This window comes from Astyanax mexicanus, chromosome 2 (assembly GCF_023375975.1).
Source record: "Astyanax mexicanus isolate ESR-SI-001 chromosome 2, AstMex3_surface, whole genome shotgun sequence".
Classification (NCBI taxonomy): domain Eukaryota; kingdom Metazoa; phylum Chordata; class Actinopteri; order Characiformes; family Acestrorhamphidae; genus Astyanax; species Astyanax mexicanus.
The window spans coordinates 29,818,548-29,837,659 of NC_064409.1; the positions used below are offsets into that span (position 1 = coordinate 29,818,548).

The window sequence follows — 19,112 nt, forward strand, 5'->3', positions numbered from 1 at the left end:
TATGTTTACACCCCTATCTTCCACTGATGCATGCACTTTAACATAAGCTGCCAGCTGTGACTTCTTTCTGTTCTTAGGTTTAACCTGTCCTGACCATCTTAACAGTTGTGTAACAGTAGTCTTGATGGCAGACTGGCTGATTAATTATTTTAAATCCCTTTTCAGACTTATGTGCATCTCAAACATCTGTTCTGAAGGCCTCGGAGAGACATTTGATGTTTGGATTTCACTCTCTGACAACCTATTGACATATTTGTGTATATATATATATATGTGACAGATATACTGGGTCATATTCATATGCAACAAACATTTATCTCTTCTTTCTTTGTTGTACCTTTTGTGCCTCTACTTATCTTCAGGCACTGTCTTTGTAGGTAATTTGTGAAAATGACACTTTTTGCAGTCTCTTTTTTCCTCTACCTTTATTCTCTTGTATTTTATTCTCTCTCCCTCTCTCTCTCTCTCTCCCTCTCTCTCTCTCTCTCCCTTTCTCGGCTTGACATTCTGAAAGCTTTGAAGTCAGACTTCAGACACTGTCAGCTTCTTGAACAATGGAGCCGGCAGCATCTTTGTAGTGCAGCACTGTGTCTAGATGCCAGCAGCGTGTGTTTTTTTGATCACCCTTCTCATTATCACAGAAAGAGATAAAGCGATGCACATATAATGTTTGTTCATAAATGTAATTTTGTGTTTGGAAATGTGTTATACTGTTTTTACATGATGTTTTTCAAAGGCTTCCTGGGATGGGCTGACTGGACGAGTTCTCTTCAACAAAACAAATGGCTTAAGAACAGAGTTTGATCTAGACGTAATAAGTCTGAAGGAAGATGGACTAGAAAAGGTGTGTATGTGTTTTTTAAGTGCCCATATCATAGAAATTAGATTTAGTTTTTTTTTACTTTAATCAGAGTTATGTGAACATTGTAAAATGCTCACTATATGTTATTCACTTTCCCATCTGTATACACTATATGCTCAAATGTGTGTGGACACCATTTCTAATAAAGACTAATAAGAAGACCATACTGTATACACAATACTTTTGCTGGGCACAGATGGAACCCATCCGTGCAGTGAACTAGTGTGTATATTTAGAAGACACACAGTGAAACAGTGGGCACACATTCCCAGAGCGGTGGGCAGCCATTGCTGTGCCCGAGGAGCAGTGAGTGCTCAAGGGTGCAACAGTAGTTGCTATCAAGCCCACAACCTGGTTGTCGATTGCCCAATGCTCTAATCGCTGAGCCACCACTGCAGCACTGAATACATTCAGCAATTTTAATTTGCACTAATTGCTGACACAAATGTGCAATAAATGTTAAGTCCCTATAAAGAAGTATTGCTAATAGAATATGATTCTCAGGAGCAGATAAACACAAACCAATTGGTAACATGCCTAATAGCACTCAGCTGTGATATAGTGAAACTGTGCTCTCTGAAATAATGTGGCTCCATCACTAGTGTATTTATGTTTGTTTATGTGTGTACAGTATGTGAACCCTTTGGGATTTCTTGGATTTCTGCTTAAATTGGTCATTAAGTCACAACAATTGACAAACACAGTCTGCTTATACTAATAGCACCCAAAAACTATGTTTGCATGGTTTTATTAAACACAACATGTTAACATTCACAGTGAGGGGGAAAAGTATCTGAACCTTTGGATTTAAATACTGGTTGATCCTCCTTTGGCAGCAAAAATCTCAACCAAACGTAGTTGCAGATCAGACCTGCAGAACAGTCAGGAGGAATTTTGGATCATTTATTTTCACAAAACTGTTTTAGTTCAGCAATATTCTTGTTATATCTAATGTGAATCGCTCTCTTGGGGTCATGATGCCACAGCATCTCAATTGAGGTCAGGCGTATTTTCTTCTGTTGAATCCATTCGGTTGTTGATTTAATTCTATGTTTTGGGTCGCTGTCCTGTTGCATGATCCATCCTCTGTTGAGCTTCAGCTGGAGGACAGATGGTCTTAAGTTTTCCTGCCAAATGTATTGGTTAATTTGGGAAATAATTTTTCTGTTGATGACGACAATCCGTCCAGACCCTGAGGCAGCAAAGCAGCCCCAAACCATGATGCCCCTCCACCATGTTTCACAGTTGGGATGAGGTTTTGATGATGGTGTGCTGTGCCTTTTTTCTCTACACATAGCATTGTGTGTTCCTTCCAAACAACTTAATTTTGGTTTCATCTGTTCACAGTACATTTAGCCAGTACCACTGTAGAACATCCAGGTGCTGCAAACTTCAAATGTGCAGCAATGTTTTTTTTGGACAGCAGTCTTTTCTTCTGTGGTGTCCTCTCATTCTTGTTTAATGTTTTCCTTCTTGTAGATTTGTCAACAAAAATGTTAGCATGATATTTCTGTAAGTCTTCAGCTGACACTCTAGGATTCTTCCTCACCTCATTGATCATTTTAAGTTAATCAAATCTCATCACATACTGGCTCCAATTAGCTCTTAGAAAAGTCATTAGCCTAGGGGTTTACATACCCCAAACACTGTGAATGTTAACATGTTGTGTTCAATAAATTCATGCAAACATAGAATTTTTTGTGTGGTATTAGTTTAAGCAGACTGTGTTATGCAGAAATCCAAGTAATCCCAAAGGGTTCACATACTTTAGATGTATTGCATCTACAAGTTTCAAACATGTTTCTCATTATCTGCATCTCTAGATCGGCACATGGGAACCTGTGAATGGCCTAAATATGACAGAGCATCACAAGAGTAAAATGACCAATGTTACAAACTCCTTGTCCAACAAATCACTAAGGGTTGCCACTATTCTGGTAAACACACACACACACACAAACACACAAACACACATAATCAAACAAATACTGTACATGTAGTGATCAGTATTTCACACAGAGAACTATTGTGATTGAACCCTGAATCGTCATTCCTCCGCTGTGTCTCTGTTATTGTACTGTATTCTCTGCCGTGTCTGCAGGAGGAACCCTATGTGATGTTTAAGAAGTCTGATAAGCCTCTGTGTGGAAATGACCGTTTTGAGGGCTACTGTGTGGATTTGCTGCGAGAGCTGGCTTCCATCCTGGGATTCCGCTACGAGATCCAGCTGGTGGAGGATGGAAAGTATGGGGCGCTGGAGGAAAGCACAGGCCAGTGGAACGGAATGGTCCGAGAACTTATGGACCACGTGAGTCTTCATATCAGTTTTATATGAGTTGGTATTTATATAAATGAACAGGGGAGAAAGCCCACTCAACCGTGTCTGTTTACTGTAAATTTAAAACAGATTTGTACATGAGTTCAGCATGTGTAAGTTATGTGCACAGTTATGTTGTGTTGTTACTGCTCTGTAGTGAGCGTGCAGGAAAAGAAGGCAGTTTTGAGCCTGCTGGATGAAATGCAGTGCTGAGTCATGGGCTTTTCACAGGGGATATGCAAAAACAGAGACAGGGAGCGCTTGTATTGAAAAGCTTTTAATTAGTGTGCATTTGTCAATGCAAATCATCACTATGGATAACATGTCCCTCAGACGCTACAAATGCTAACTATCCAGTGAAACAATAAAACTGATTTTTGCCTTTATGTTGAAAATGTATGTGAATTTTTTTTTTTTCAACTTTACATTATTATTTTTAAAAATGAACCTTTTCCATTGTAAATGTTTAGATGTTTTTCACGGTTCATGAGCTGATTAACCCTTTGTAGTTTAGAAAAGTACATTTACTAAATGAATTGCAGGATGGTTATGCAGCTTGAGTGGTTCCTACAGCGGACAGTTTTCAAGCTCTTGTGCTGTCTTATTGCCAAGTGCTTGATATGTGGATGTTACGGTTTGGCTAGGTAGTTCAAATAGTGTTGCTAAGTGGCTGCTATGGTTTCACAGGCGGTTGCTATGTTTTTTCTAAGTGGGCAGTGTGGTGTCCCAAGTGGTTGTTATGATATTGCTAACTGCTTGCTATGGTTTTGGCGTGACATACCTTGGGATAGGATATGTGGTAAAAATGCAGCAATAAAAAAATAATAAATATTAATAATAATAATAATAATAATAATAATAATGATAGGAAGAAGAAAACAGAAGCATGCATTTTCTGTATGAAACACAAAATGTTTGCACAGTTAATGCAGTTTATGTGGTATTGCAGGTGGTTGCTTTGTTGTAACTAAGTGGTTACTCTGGTATTCCAAGTGGTTGCTATGGTGTTACTTAGTGGGTTGCTAGGTTATGTATGTATTAGCTGCTTCATGTCCTACTATTACTATAATAGAAAATGAGTAAATTAACTGCTGAAGTTTTACGGCTAAATTAAAAGCTTCTGTTTGCTTCGTCTGCAGTATACAGTACACAGGCATTAAAGTCTTGACCACAGTTTTCAGTTTTTCACTAATATTATTCAGAAAAGGACAATGAATTATTAAGTGTGTCAGGAGAGCAAGGAACTGGATGGTGGGAAGAGATTAGGAGTAACAAGTTAGATCTAATTCATGCATAATTAAACAGAAAAAAATAAAAAAATAAATAAAAAATGAAAATTCTAAAATCGTTTTAATATGATCCCCAAAACTGATGTTTATAACACCAGATCATCATCTTCCGCTGAGAACTAATGGCAGTGTGAGATGGGGAGCATAGTGAGTTATAAGACCATTGCTTTCCTCCAGAGACCTTATTAACAGATACTGTAGTCAGAGCATGTCCACGTTTGAGAGCAGCTCTAACCCAGTGCTGAGAGGCCCACCACACCAATTAGTGATATAATCCTCAGATTAGCAGTGTGTGATCAGCTGCATGATTATTAGTCAGCAGCTCATTTTGTTTTGATCTTAGTGGATTGGTTAAGTGTCTCATTATATAGGATCATCCTTAATTACTCTAATATTGTGTTATTGCTGTTAACCACTTAGTATGCACCCACTGAGCAGTTTATTGGAACATCTGAACACCCACCAGTTCATCCAATAATCTATTGAGCTAATCTTATGGCATGCAGGCCATTTATTGTATAGAATCACGCAGATGTCGGTCAGCAGATTTAGATAATCATATAATCATCCACCAGAAAGGGGGAATCAAATGTAATCTCAGCAACTTTAAACACAGCGTGAATTCTGTTACCAGGCAGGCTGGTTTGAGTATTTGTACAACTGCTGAACTTCAGACTTACTTAGATGGTAGTTAAGAAAGAACATCCAGTTAATAGAGGTTTTGCAGATGCAATGGGGAATGACAAGACTCAAGATAACAGAAAATCTATGGTAATTTTGGCTCATTATTTTGGGAAGCTGAATGCTAGAGACATGTAGAATCGTCTAGAATCATGATTTTAAGAATTTGCACAAATATCACTAATATCACTCAACAGATCAGAGTCTTGTTCCCTTTAACTTGTGATGCAAATCACAGTTCCCAGTTCAGGGCTCTAGACTTTCTTAGGTGCACCAGCTCCAATGTTCAACTGCATTGCCTTTAACACCGCAGTTTTACAGATTGATTTTTTTTTTGCATTGTCCATCTAGGCAATATTGACTCTGGGCAGCATAAAGTTCTTTATTTGAAGCACAATTCGAGACGAAAGGTAATATACGGAAAATGGGTTGGTGTTTTAGTGCTTTACTGATTTTAAATTTAAGCTTAAATCTCTCAAGATAAATGAAATAAAAATAAAATGTAAAAGTGCACTTGTTTTAGGGGCTTTAAACCGAATATCTTATAGCTCAATATCTTATGGATTATTCTTCATGACCGAAGACCTATTTCATAAAGTTTGATGCACCTTTATTCACTTTTAGTACAAAGAATTGGACCTAAGTTAGTTACCTGTTACCTTCACAACACTGGAATGCAGCTGACAGCCCAACTCTAGCTAGGCTAACAGACTGCAGATTTTACTAAAGATGGCTAACGGCTAACTAGCAATGCTAAATGTATTTCTGAGGACACTAAAAGCAGGTGGCTGGTTAGGGCTTGTAGATCCTGTGGTTTTATAGGATATGTGTGTTATGTCTATGGTTTACTCCAGTCTGTAGCTGAATGCAGCTAGCTAGGCTAACTGACTGCTAGAGTTAATGGAGATGGCTAACAGCTAACTGGCCATGATAACTGTATTTTCGAGCGATACTAATTGCTGTTTTCTTAATTAATATTGCTAAAAAAACATAATGTTAAATGTAGAAAGCACCCTAAATATGTTAGAACTGCTATTCTATGTTCAACCCTCCTCCAGGCTTGGGACCGGCACTGTGCCCTTAAAAAAGACACTTTGGCAAAGTTACTTAGTTTTTTAGTTTTCTTTCTTTTATTAATTTATTTGTAACTTTTTAAATAGTAGTCTTCTTAAGTTTTCTTTAGTTTCAAATGATAATGAAAAACTGGTCTTTAGCATGAGAAATGTGCGGAACATGTCAGTCCATATAACAGTAGAAATTCTGAGTCTGTATGTGTCGAGTGGGTGTGATCCGGTAATATGCGGTTCTTTCTGGATTTGCACGAGCCTCAGGTCACAAATCACTTTTGTGAAACAAGCCCCTGGATCTTATAGGTGGTGTAAGAGTGCAGAAAATGTTTTCTTCAGGCCCATTTTTTACCCAACATTAGCACAGTTTTCCTCATAAAAGTACTTGACAAATTCACATTTGCAGATTTTTACATTCTGGCCACTGTCCTATATTGTTTTCATTTGTTCCATTAAGAATGGTCATACCTAAATGTAAAAGGTTTTGTTCTGAAAGCTACAGCACTCAAACCTGTTACTGGGTTGGATCCCTTATAGGTATGTCTTCAGTAGCTTTAGTTATGGTAACAGTATCCCTTTTCTGTTGGAAGAGCAGCAGGGAAATCATAGAAGAGCACTTAATAAGACATAATATTTTCATGATCTAAAGGGCACATGAACATACGCGATGAGGGGTAACTGGAGAGAAAATCTGCGAGAAAAAAGTATAAAGAATGTGATATTGAACAGGTTGCACAGGAGGTTGAAGATTCCCATGCTAGTGAGTTTAATTGTGTTTTGGTGTTACTGTTTTTGTGTTTGATAGAAAGCAGACCTGGCAGTTGCTCCTCTGGCCATAACGTATGTGAGGGAGAAGGTGATTGATTTCTCAAAGCCATTCATGACACTGGGCATCAGCATCCTGTACCGCAAGCCCAATGGCACCAACCCTGGCGTCTTCTCTTTCCTCAACCCTCTGTCTCCCGATATCTGGATGTATATTCTGCTGGCTTACTTGGGTGTCAGTTGTGTGCTGTTTGTCATAGCCAGGTAACATGTCAAGTGAAAAAACACACTGTGGAGGTAAAGTTCTGAAGTTGTTGAGATATGCTAACAGTTTTCAGCATAAATAATTTTAATTATTTTAAATAAGTTTGGCTCTGAATAAGTCTGTGTGAGATATCAGGTAAAAGGTGTAAAGTTTAGCCTGTATTAGCAAGTAACTTCACAGAGCGCTATATATTAAAATGTTTTTTTAATACAAAAGTTGTGGCCATGAAACAATAACATTTCATAATTGTTACAAAAAGTGACAAATGTATCAATATAAAAGTAGAATCATGAAAAAAAAACAGAGTTAAGCAAAATTAAACAGAAACACAAAAGGCTACAGCTTGCTTGTCCAGTTGGTCCAATTGGTATCCTGTTAGTATTTCTCCTGGAAGCAAAAACACATTTTTTTTTCTAATGAACTTTTGTACTTGAACTATTACATGTGGAAATGACATAGACAGGTTTAAGAAGGTGCTAATTGATTTAATGCTTCAAAAACCACAAGGAAAACTTAAAACTGTATCTTTAGAGTGTAGGAAATTCGCTGTAATGATGCTAGAATTATATACACGTGGCTGCAGCTTTCTGGACAATCGTATCAGTCATTTTTTTGGCAGCCTATTAAGCAGCTAATTACAATAATCAATTCATAAAGAAACAAAAGCATCCATCAGTATTTCAGCATCATGCAGACTAATGCATGCTTTAACACAAGCAATGTTAACCACATTTCTTTAGTTCTTTAATTGCTTTTTTTAATTATTTGCACAGAAGTCAGCAACACCTACATCAGGGCTTCACTTGGTATCATATAACGTATACATTTAACTTAAAATGTGGAAATTTAGGTTTAGATTAATTGAAGTGGTAGAATCAAAACAGCATGCATTAACCTCAAGACTTTTGAGTGGTTTGTCTTCATGTCTAAAGCTCTCAAGTCTTGTGGTTAAAGTCGTTCGACTGTTATTGTTACTGGCACTATGATTTTTAAAACAGTTAAGCCACAACTGTCACCTAAGTTGGTTCGGAATATGCATAGGAAAATGTTGTTTTTTTGTTTTGGTATGATAGGTAAGTTTATTGTTCAATTCTTACACCAAGTAAATTATCTTCTGCTGATTTCATTATGTTTGTGTGTGTGTGTGATTGTGTATATAGTGTATATAGACAATTCTTCAGTAATTCTGGCATCTACTTAACAAATAATTTACAATTTCAGAAAGTAGGGACACTATGTAAAGTGTAAATGGATGTAAAGGAAAACAGAATGAAGTGATCTCAAATACCCATGTTGTGTTCACAATAGGACATAGAACACATAGCATTTGTTCAATATGAGATGTTTTATTTTTAAATTAGAAACATAAATTTATTCTAAACTTGATGGCAGCAACACATCTGAAAAAAAGCTGGAGCAGAGAAACAAAAGGCTGGAAACAAAAGTTGTTATATAAGTTTTCTAAAAGTTTTTATTTTTATTTTAGAGAGGCAGAGTCTCTCAGAAGCATGATGGGCAGAGGTTTACCAATCCTTAAGTTAAATGTAATGAAAGGGGCATGTTTTGGATTAAGTTTCAGTAAATCATAAATGTGTTTAACCCTTGTGTGGTGTTTGGGTCTGTGGGACCCGTTTTCATTTTTCATCAAATGATACTAAAAGAATATTTTTTCTAACTCAAACTCATTGGCATTGGCTCATTTTTTGTGAAAAACATATATCAAAACACATATTCGATAAACTCACACTGTACAACCCCCCCCCCCCCCCCAACCATTTATATTACATACAGTATGTTTGGCCAAAGGCTAATAAACATTGCTTCATTTGTATATTTAAAACTAAACAAATTTTCTACTCATATCTTCTCAAACATGGGGATCGCAGACAATGTGCTGTCATGGTTCAGATCGTACCTCACTGGGCGCTCGTTCAAGGTGTCGTGGCAAGGACAGCTGTCCTCAGCCCGCTCCTTATCCACTGGCGTTCCCCAAGATTCGGTACTGGGACCCCTTCTCTTCTCTATATACACCACCTCTCTTGGTCAGGTTATCCGCTCACACGGATTTTCCTACCATTGCTTTGCTGATGACACCCAGCTATACCTGTCGTTCTCACCTGAAGATCACTCAATCTCTGCACGGATATCGCAGTGTCTCTCTGACATATCCTCATGGATGAAGGAGCATCACCTTCAATTAAATCTCTCAAAGACTGAACTTCTGGTTATACCAGCAAAACCATCTTTTCAACACAACTTCTCTATAAGTATCGACTCTCTCTCTCTCACCGACAAAGGTTGCTAGGAACCTGGGTGTTCTGGTTGATGACCAACTCTCCTTCACGCACCATGTGGCCTCAGTTGCTCGGTCCTGCCGCTTTGCGCTCTATAACATCCGAAAAATTAGACCGTTCTTGACGCAACAGGCCACCCAACTCCTAGTACAAGCAGTCGTCATCTCACGCCTCGACTACTGCAATGCCCTGCTAACTGGCCTCTCGGCCTGTGTAGTAAAACCACTCCAGATGATCCAGAACGCAGCAGCACGTCTGGTCTTCAACCAGCCAAAACGGGCACATGTCACCCCGCTGCTCATTGAGCTCCATTGGCTACCAGTTGATGCTCGTATCAAATTCAAAGCTCTTACAATCGCCTACAAGGTGATGACAGAACAGCTCCTTCCTACCTGCACTGATCACTCCTGAAGGCTTACGCTACCTCCCGGCCGCTGCGCTCCTCCAATGAACGTCGCCTCGCTTTACCAAACAAACATTCACACAAAGTAATCCAGACTGTTCTCATACAGAGTTCCCCAATGGTGGAACAAACTACCTTCCACTACCAGATCAGGAGAATCTCTCGCTATCTTTAAGAAACTCCTGAAGACAGAGCTCTTCAAAGAGCACTTACTCTCCTAACACCTCTAACAAACTAACTACTTCTAACCTCATTTCCTTCTTCCTCTCCTTCGCTCCTCTATCCTATTATTCCCCTTTGACCTCCTTTTATCCCTATCCAAAGATGTTTTACCTTTAAACTTATTTTACATTGTACTTGACTATTGTAAGTCGCTTTGGACAAAAGCGTCTGCCAAATGTAATGTAATGTAATGTAATATCTTAAGTTAAATTCATTTTCTTTTACATTTTATTAAAAAACTAATAAAAAAAAGAGTAGCACTTTTTGAAAGTAATGTAACATAAGAAAGGTAAAGGGCAAATATTAACCATGTAAGCTGTTTATATTGCTTGCAATTTAGGTGAAGCAAGCATGTGTAAAGCATTTTAATGTAAAATTGCTTAATTTTGCTGAATTAAATACAAGTAACAAAGTAAAAGAGTAACAAAAATATAAACACAACACAAGGGTTAAAGAGTAGATGAATTAGGGTAATACTGTAAAAAAGAGTCAATGAACAAAATCATTACTTTAATACATAAAGTTTTGCAGTTTATGCAGTTTATTGTCATTGTAATCCCACTGTTGTTTGTCAGTTCATGAATTGATATAAAGCACTGTGTTTGTGTGCTTAACTGAAACAAATTACACTTTAGGACTGCTCTTATTGTAAATACATGGAATAACCAATCTTACCAATTTATAAGCCCCTCTCTACTTCTTCCATCAATTGAGAATCACAAGACCCCACACATAAATGACATGGTACATCAGACACTACCACTACCACTGCTGAACTAAGAACAAACACACACTGCCACACACAAATATCAACATACTCAGAGCAATCCTGTGGTCAGAAAATATTCACTAATAAAGCTTGTATAGAGAAGCCCATGTGCACATAACCAACAGACTCCAACGAGTAGAGGGGTGTAAATATTTGTGTATCAACAAATATAAACCTTCAAACCGTGTAAGACACTGATCCAACAGCACATACATTACAGAAGTACCTGATAATAGGGCATGTGCACACAGTTACCATGTAGATATATCTAATAAACTAGGACCACTCTTTGCATTCATTCAAAATATGCATGCCATATTTTCTTTTCTCTGCTTTCTAACCACGGACTGTTTTTCTTTCTCTCTTGTCAGGTTCAGCCCGTACGAGTGGTATAACCCTCACCCCTGTAACCCAGACTCTGACATGGTGGAGAATAATTTTACTCTGCTAAATAGTTTCTGGTTTGGAGTTGGAGCTCTCATGCAACAAGGTACACGCTTCAGCCTGGCGCCCCTGCTTTAACGGCTCTCCGACACTCACCAGGCCTCTTTGGGACTGCCTATTGTTTATGTGCTGTAACTGCAGGCTGCGAGGGACTCTGTGTGTTTATGCATCTTATATCCCTGAGAACAAGTAGTTAAATAGGTAATAGACAGCCATTCACATAGTAGATAGATATATGCAGTAGATGTGCTAATGGCAAATAATAACTGCAACGACCCCAGGCTGAACTTGGGGTAGACAAATACTCTGAATGTATTTCAAAACACTCCAATCCAGTACATCATACTAAACTCCTGTCCATGGTTTAGAATGAAAAATAACTTTAGTTGGGGCGCAACTGTACATGAGTTTTGACATATGTGACATTTTTAACTTGCATAGTATTATCCACTTGATGTAGTTGTTAATTATATTTTAGACAGTAATAGTGTAAAATACATACCCTGCAGGCATGTAACAGTATTAGACCTTATCCTGAAGTAATCTGTCAGCTGACGTCATGACTTACATTCAATCTGTAATTAACGTCTATTGACTTTGGTGGCCACTTGGCTATTATTTATTAAATTTAAGGCTTAATGTGCTGATTATTTTTATCTGGCACACAAATGAAAGTAAATTCCTGTATTGAGTTAGAGCCAGTGATAGAAATGAATGTAAAGACAGTAGAGGGATTACTCTGATTCTGTAAATTATCTTCAGAAGTTAACTTTAAATTATGAGTTATTTTTGAGTATTTGGTTGTTTAGTACATTAGAGAGTCAGCATTACACTCTGAGTCCATTGCGTCTGTGGTTTGCCCCATAGAGGTCAGTGAGTGGTGGTGACGGGGAATGAAGTTACCTTGGGTACATGATTGTAAGATCCAACCATGTTACTAGTTGGGTGAGAAGAAGACCTGAAACTGCAATTCTATTCTATTCTATTCTATTCTATTCTATTCTATTCTATTCTATTCTATTCTGTTCTGCTTGGCCTTATAATATTTGTGTGCTGTCTATCACACTTTCTCTCTCTCAAGTTGTTTGAACATAAAATGCAATATTATCAGTAAATCGTAATGCACAGTTACTCTACTTACCATAATATAAAAAAAACGATATTTTAATGGTCTACAAACATTTGGACTGCTTAAGCATTGTGTGTGTATATATATACATACATACATACATGCATACATACATACATACATGCATACATACATATATACAGTGGTGTGAAAAAGTATTTGCAAACAAACTTTAATAGAAGACACAAATAACCTGAATAAATAAAAAAATGCTTTTTAAATGATAATTTTATTTATTAAAGGAAAAAAAAACTATCCAAGCCAATCTGTCCCTGTGTTTGCCCTTAAACCTAATAACTTGGATGTGCTCTACTGATAATTGTCTTTCACATCTCTGTGGAGGAATTTTGTTTCACTCTTCTTTACAGAATTGTTTTATTTCAGCCACATTGGAGGGTTTTTGAGCATGAATGTCCTGTTTAATGTCATGTCACAGCATCTCAATCAGACTTTGACTAGGCCGCTTCAAAACCTTCATTTTGTTTTTTTAAGCCATTTAGAGGTGGACTTGTTTGTGTGCTTTGGATCATTGTCCTGCTGCAGAGCCCAACTTTGCCTGAGCTTTATTCTCCTTCAGGATTGTCTGGTAAACAGCAGAATTCCGAATGTTAAACGGGCCACAGTGTTTTTTAACAGGGTTTTTTGCCTTGGGACTCCCCCATGAAGACCATTTTCAACCAGTCTTTTTCTTATTATTGAATAATTAACACTGACCTTAACTCAGGCCTGCAGTTTTTTAAATGTTGTGGGAAAGTTTACCAGTGTTTCATGTTTTTTTCATTTGTGAATAACTGCTCATTCTGTTGTCCACTGGAGTCCCAAAGCCTTAGAAATGACTTTGTAAGTTTTCTAAACTGACAGATCTGTTTTATATGTTTTTTAGATTGCATAATGTATTGCTTTTAATGTCTTTTAGGTGCTTCATGTTTGTCTTGATTGTACAGGTCTGGCAATTTTCAGGCCTGGTTGTGGCTAGTGAAACTGCACCCAGTTTTTAAAAAGGGTTAGATGGTTTGGCTATTTTTTTTTTTCCTTAAATGAAATCATCATTTAAAAAGTATACTACTTTATATGTATATTACTTAGGTTATATTTGTCTAATATTAAAATTTGTGGACTTGTAACAGAGAGTGTGTTGGTAGGTCTTGACTGTGTGTTTTAAGAGAAATGTTGCTGTAGTATGTTTCCTGTGGAACGTGAACAGGTTGCTGTAGTGTGTATCAGCAGAAATGTGGGGAAGCTCATCAGGTAAAATAGCTTGCCTTGTTCTATTTTCACGCTGTCGTAATGTTCTACTGTTTTCTACATGTACTCTTGTTGGCAGGGTCTGAGCTGATGCCCAAGGCTTTGTCCACCAGAATAGTTGGAGGTATTTGGTGGTTTTTCACACTGATTATCATCTCCTCTTACACGGCCAATCTGGCTGCTTTTCTTACTGTGGAAAGGATGGAGTCTCCCATTGACTCGGCCGATGACCTGGCCAAGCAGACCAAGATTCCTTATGGTGTGGTGGAGGACGGATCTACCATGGCATTCTTCAAGGTGCGACAACTAGAAGTGCCCATGAAAAATTTAAATCTAACTGGTGAGGGTGATTTTACCACAGGGTGGCCCCATAAGGTGATGATTTAGGCAAAAAAGTCAGTTTCAGCCAACAATATACTTAAATATTTTAAACAATATTATTAAATAAATAAATTGAACATAAAACCATATGGTTGAGCACAAATAATAAAAAAAAATCTATAAAAAGAACAATAAAAAATGAAAGAAAAGTAAAAGAAAGGTAAAAAGCAACTAGAAATGTAAACTAAATTTAAATAGTTGCATTTGCAGGCTGTGTGGGGGCTGTTAGAGAGGAGTTTTAGAGTTTCCTGTAGGGAATTCCAGCTCGCTAGTGCACTGTATCTAAAAGCAGATTTTTCCAGTTCAGTAAAAACTCTTGGTAACTAAAGGGAGATCCAGTAACTGCAGTGAGTTTGGTAAGTAGTGTTATTTATTGATAAGATGCTGCCTAAAACGTTATATAAAAAAAATATGTTCTTTTGTTTTGGCCTCTGTAGAAAACAAAAATCTCCACTTATGATAAAATGTGGGAGTTCATGAACAGCAGGCGTCAGTCTGTGATGGTGAAGAGTGTGGAGGAAGGCATTCAGCGCGTTCTCACATCTGACTATGCGTTCCTCATGGAGTCCACCACCATCGAGTTTGTCACCCAGCGAAACTGTAACCTCACTCAAATCGGAGGACTCATCGACTCCAAGGCTTATGGAGTGGGAACACCCATGGGTAAGTATTTCTAGAGCATGAATTACACCATGCCATTATAGCAAGTCCAATAAATTAGACAAGGAGATTAAGAGTCTGTAGTGAATAATAATCATGGATCTTCCCCTAGACACTCCTATACACTTCTATCCAACCCTGGCAGATTCATTTATCTGACTACTTAACGTTTGCTTTAGTGCAGACACCAGCTCAAACACACTTTTTTTTAGGATGTTTCTTTTTATAATTTATCTTAACAAACATATACTGTACATCTCTGCACATTTAAGTTACTACGTGTTTGATGTTTTTGAAGTTGAAGGGAATAAATAAAGCCATAGTAAGGCATAAAAAACACCATAAACCATAATACATATTTCTTAAAAAAGCTCGCCTTTCATTGAATTCACATTTAATTGTATGCAGTAGTAGTAGTATGTGCTAATAATAGGGTTGTAACGGTACAGAAAGTTCAGACCTTGGTATAAACCCCACGGTTTGGTACATTTTCGGTATGTTTTCAGTATGTTTTCGGTACAGTTGGTGGAAAAAATAAAGCGGCTGGGTATTCTGTATAGCGTCACCTTTATTAACTTCATAATAACAATGAATTTTCATTATAATGATGTTTTGTTTTTTTGGGATGGAATGTTGTAACAGGGCTCTTTTAATGCTTGAAACCAGGGTTCTCTCCTACTGTCATCATGAGAGGATCCATCTTTTAGATCTTGCTTGTTGGAACAAACAATCAATGAGCCTGATTGTGGCGCTTTATTAAAAACAAAAACACAGATTACAAAAAACTACAGATGTTTTTTTTTTCCCCTAAGCATATTACATTATTATATTAGTGGTGTAAATCACTTAAACATGAATTAAAATCCTGATTATTTTTTTAATTTCCCAGTATTATTGTGAGGGGACAGTAATATTAGTGTAGTGTGGTTTAGGTCTGGCAGACAGATTATTTTTACTGTATTATAATATCTCAGACAGAGAGAGAGAGAGAAAGAAAGAAAGAAAAAGGCAGGGCTACACTTTCCTGTTGCCAATAATTGAAGAACACTCTCCAGGAAGTAGATGTGTAAGTATCTCAGTCTATCATATAGAGAAGACTTCATGAGAGTGAATACAGAGGGTTCAGCACAACATTTAAATCAGTAATCATTTATATTGCCATAAACGCAGCAAATTATTTTGTCATATAAGTATAAAATGCTCTAAAAGTAGATCTATGTGAAACCAAGTATTCATAAATCTGATTATTAACTGAGTTAAATGTCATCCATTCAATGCCATTTTATTTTGATTCAGTTTTAACTGAAAACTAAACACAACCTCAGCATCAAACGTTTAGAAAATGCTAATGTGTAATACACCAGCCTGCTTAACTTTGAATATAAAAATGATAATGACAATATATAAATTCTATGACACAGTTTTTCTGTCCTTATGTCTGTAGGTTCTCCATACAGAGACAAGATCACCATAGCAATTCTGCAATTGCAGGAAGAAGGGAAGCTGCACATGATGAAGGAGAAGTGGTGGAGAGGAAACGGCTGTCCGGAGGAGGAGAGTAAGGAGGCCAGTGCGCTGGGGGTGCAGAACATTGGGGGCATCTTTATCGTGCTGGCAGCAGGACTGGTCCTCTCAGTGTTTGTGGCTGTAGGGGAAGTGCTGTACAAATCCAAGAAGAACGCACAGATGGAGAAGGTAAGAATACAAAACTGAAAGCGAAATTATTTTTACATAATTGGTGGCGAGCAACCCAACAGCTAAGCTGCATATTTAACCAGGCATTAGGTTTGTAGAAATGATCAACAATATCCTTTACTCTTTTAGGACTGATTTAGCCTTAAGGATGGAACACTGCTGTAAACTTTTGATTACAATAATACAATAAATGACCACGCACTTAGACCATCTTCACTTTCTGGAGTGTGAAACAGAAAGACTGATATAATAGTATTAAAGAATGAACCCATGAAGAGTGTAGAAAAAAAACCTGTTCAAATGTTTAATCTTTATATCAATGTTATTGTTGAGCTTTTATATAAGGGCCCATATCATAGAAAACAACATTTTTATATCATGGCAGGGCAAATATGGGACTTTTTATTATTAAACAAAATTTTTATATAATAATTATTTTTTTTATCAAATAATATACATATATATATATTTTTTTTTAGCAATAAGCATCTTTATGTCCAAGCTGTCATTTCAATCAGTAGCAAATGTATCATTACTATGTAGAATTGATCAGAAAACATATTATTAAGCAACCTTGAAAACAAAACACAAGGCTGCAGTCACCACCAGAACTGGTTCCTAAATATCATAGATTTCATATCACTTTTTTTAACTAACTGAACACATGCCATTACATTAACCAATCAATGATCTGACCAGTCAGAACGTTTGGTGAGTCTTTAATCATAAACAGCGATTAACACTGATCACTATTAAGTGAATCTACTGCAAATAAGTTTGTCTTGTTTTTTTATATATTTATAGTCCCCACACTCCTTTTCTTTTTTAATCCTGTTCTTTCTTCTCCTCCCTCTCATTTCCAGCGCTCGTTTTGTAGTGCCATGGTGGATGAGCTCACTGTGTCTCTAAAGTGTCAGCGGCGCCTCAAACAAAAACCACAGCCTCCTGCCATCGTCAAAACAGAGGAGGTGATTAACATGCACACCTTCAATGACAGGAGACTGCCGGGAAAAGAGACCATGGCCTGAATGTCGTCACCTCCCCTCCTTTCTCCCACTCAGGGGGTGAATCAATTTGGGGCGCAAGAGAGCCTGAACCAGAAGCTCTTGTCCCGAAACACTGTTTCCTGTGGAAATACAGAAAACTGGGCATAACAGATCTGCAAAACCTTACTGAACTGCATAGGCCTTTCTGGCCATTCTCTTGGTTTTGAGTCTCGAGCTTATTCAGCAATGTATGCAGTTTTTTTCACACTGTTAGCAACAGAATGAGATACTACAACACTTTCTTATGATTCATTTTTCAGTGCCAGCGGGTGGTCAGCATATCGCTGAACAGCAAGCTTCACAGGGTGCCATTTCAATCCCGTTTTTCATACACTTTTCTAGTGTAGCAGAATTATTTATAAATCAGGCTGTAACTATGAAAATGATTTAGTCTTTCTTTTCTGTTTTTAACTTCTGCCACATTTATCGTGAGACAAAAACTTGTGGTCTGCAGCAAAGTGAAACAAACCTGGCTAAACTTAACCTAGCGGCAGGTTCAACCCCAGAACTGTGCAACATTCAATCTAAAGGTGGCGGTCCTAATATATATATTATGACTCAAAGCAGGTATTGTATGCTAGTTGACTGAACTGATTATAGCAAATCTTTGAACATTTTTCATATGACTACTTTGTTTGGGGAAGTTATGAGAGGATATGTGTAGATGTGAAGAGACCCATAAAAACATGTATCGTTTAAACTGCACCTCAGACAAAACGTATGAACAGATTAAAAGTACCATCACTATTGTGTGTAGCCACATTACCACATTGTTCAAGTTCAAGTCCAAGGTGTGGATCGCTTTTGCTGGCATGTGTTGTGAATGTACCATAATGTTGGAATGGCTAGAGGGGAGTATGCATTTACAGATAGAAATGCAGTATGGGTTACATGTGATGAGAACATAACATAGGACAGAGCACAAAATTTTACTTCCACCAAGCACTGCACATTTTATTTATTTCTGAGATTGTGAACACAGAGTTCTTGGGTGATTCCTTTGCACCTGAGACAGCATTTAAAACATATAGTGGTTTTAAGTAATTAGAATTTAATCTGATTAGAATATAGTTTTAAAACATTCACTTGACAATAACTATATATAATGTGCCTGTTCTTACACAAAAACTGTTCAATGTAACTAAGAAATCTACAAAACCCACCTTGGAAAGTTAAAATCTGAATTAAGGTGTCATTAAGAAGAAAGTCAGAACTGCCCCAGGCTCTTTGAGCAACAATCACACTGAACACTGTCTCAGTTTAAATGATTTTAGCACTAAGAATGCTTTTGAGAAGCTGGGCCCAGAGTAGCTTATTAAACAGAGAGATAAAGACAACACAAGTAATTCCACACTGCAGCCTATAACTGATCATTTAATATACTGAATTTGTATATCTGCTTAAGCTAAGTTTCCTTATGCGAATGTGGGTGGTGTGAGGGAAGCTATGGGGAAAGCATCACAACTATTTCATATATACATATGATATCCACAGTGCGTTGGATTGTGAACTAAAAGATGTGAAAAAAGAAAGATGTGCATATATACTGTGAGCCGCCGGGGCCGGTGTGGGGGACCA

General features: G+C 37.4%; 1 protein-coding gene across 1 annotated transcript in view; it reads left to right on the top strand.

Annotated features, from left to right (window-relative positions):
- The window catches only part of LOC103044887 (glutamate receptor ionotropic, kainate 2), a 61,670-nt gene extending 43,389 nt beyond the window's left edge, over positions 1-18,281 (top strand). Inside the window, exons 8-16 of the mRNA XM_007238167.4 lie at positions 737-844; positions 2,686-2,799; positions 2,964-3,170; positions 7,022-7,245; positions 11,306-11,424; positions 13,832-14,049; positions 14,571-14,796; positions 16,238-16,488; positions 17,352-18,281. Of these exons, the coding sequence (XP_007238229.1) occupies positions 737-844; positions 2,686-2,799; positions 2,964-3,170; positions 7,022-7,245; positions 11,306-11,424; positions 13,832-14,049; positions 14,571-14,796; positions 16,238-16,488; positions 17,352-17,516 (1,632 nt within the window). The 3' untranslated portion in view covers positions 17,517-18,281. The remainder of the gene's footprint in view (positions 1-736; positions 845-2,685; positions 2,800-2,963; positions 3,171-7,021; positions 7,246-11,305; positions 11,425-13,831; positions 14,050-14,570; positions 14,797-16,237; positions 16,489-17,351) is intronic.
- The last annotated feature ends 831 nt before the right edge of the window (positions 18,282-19,112 follow it).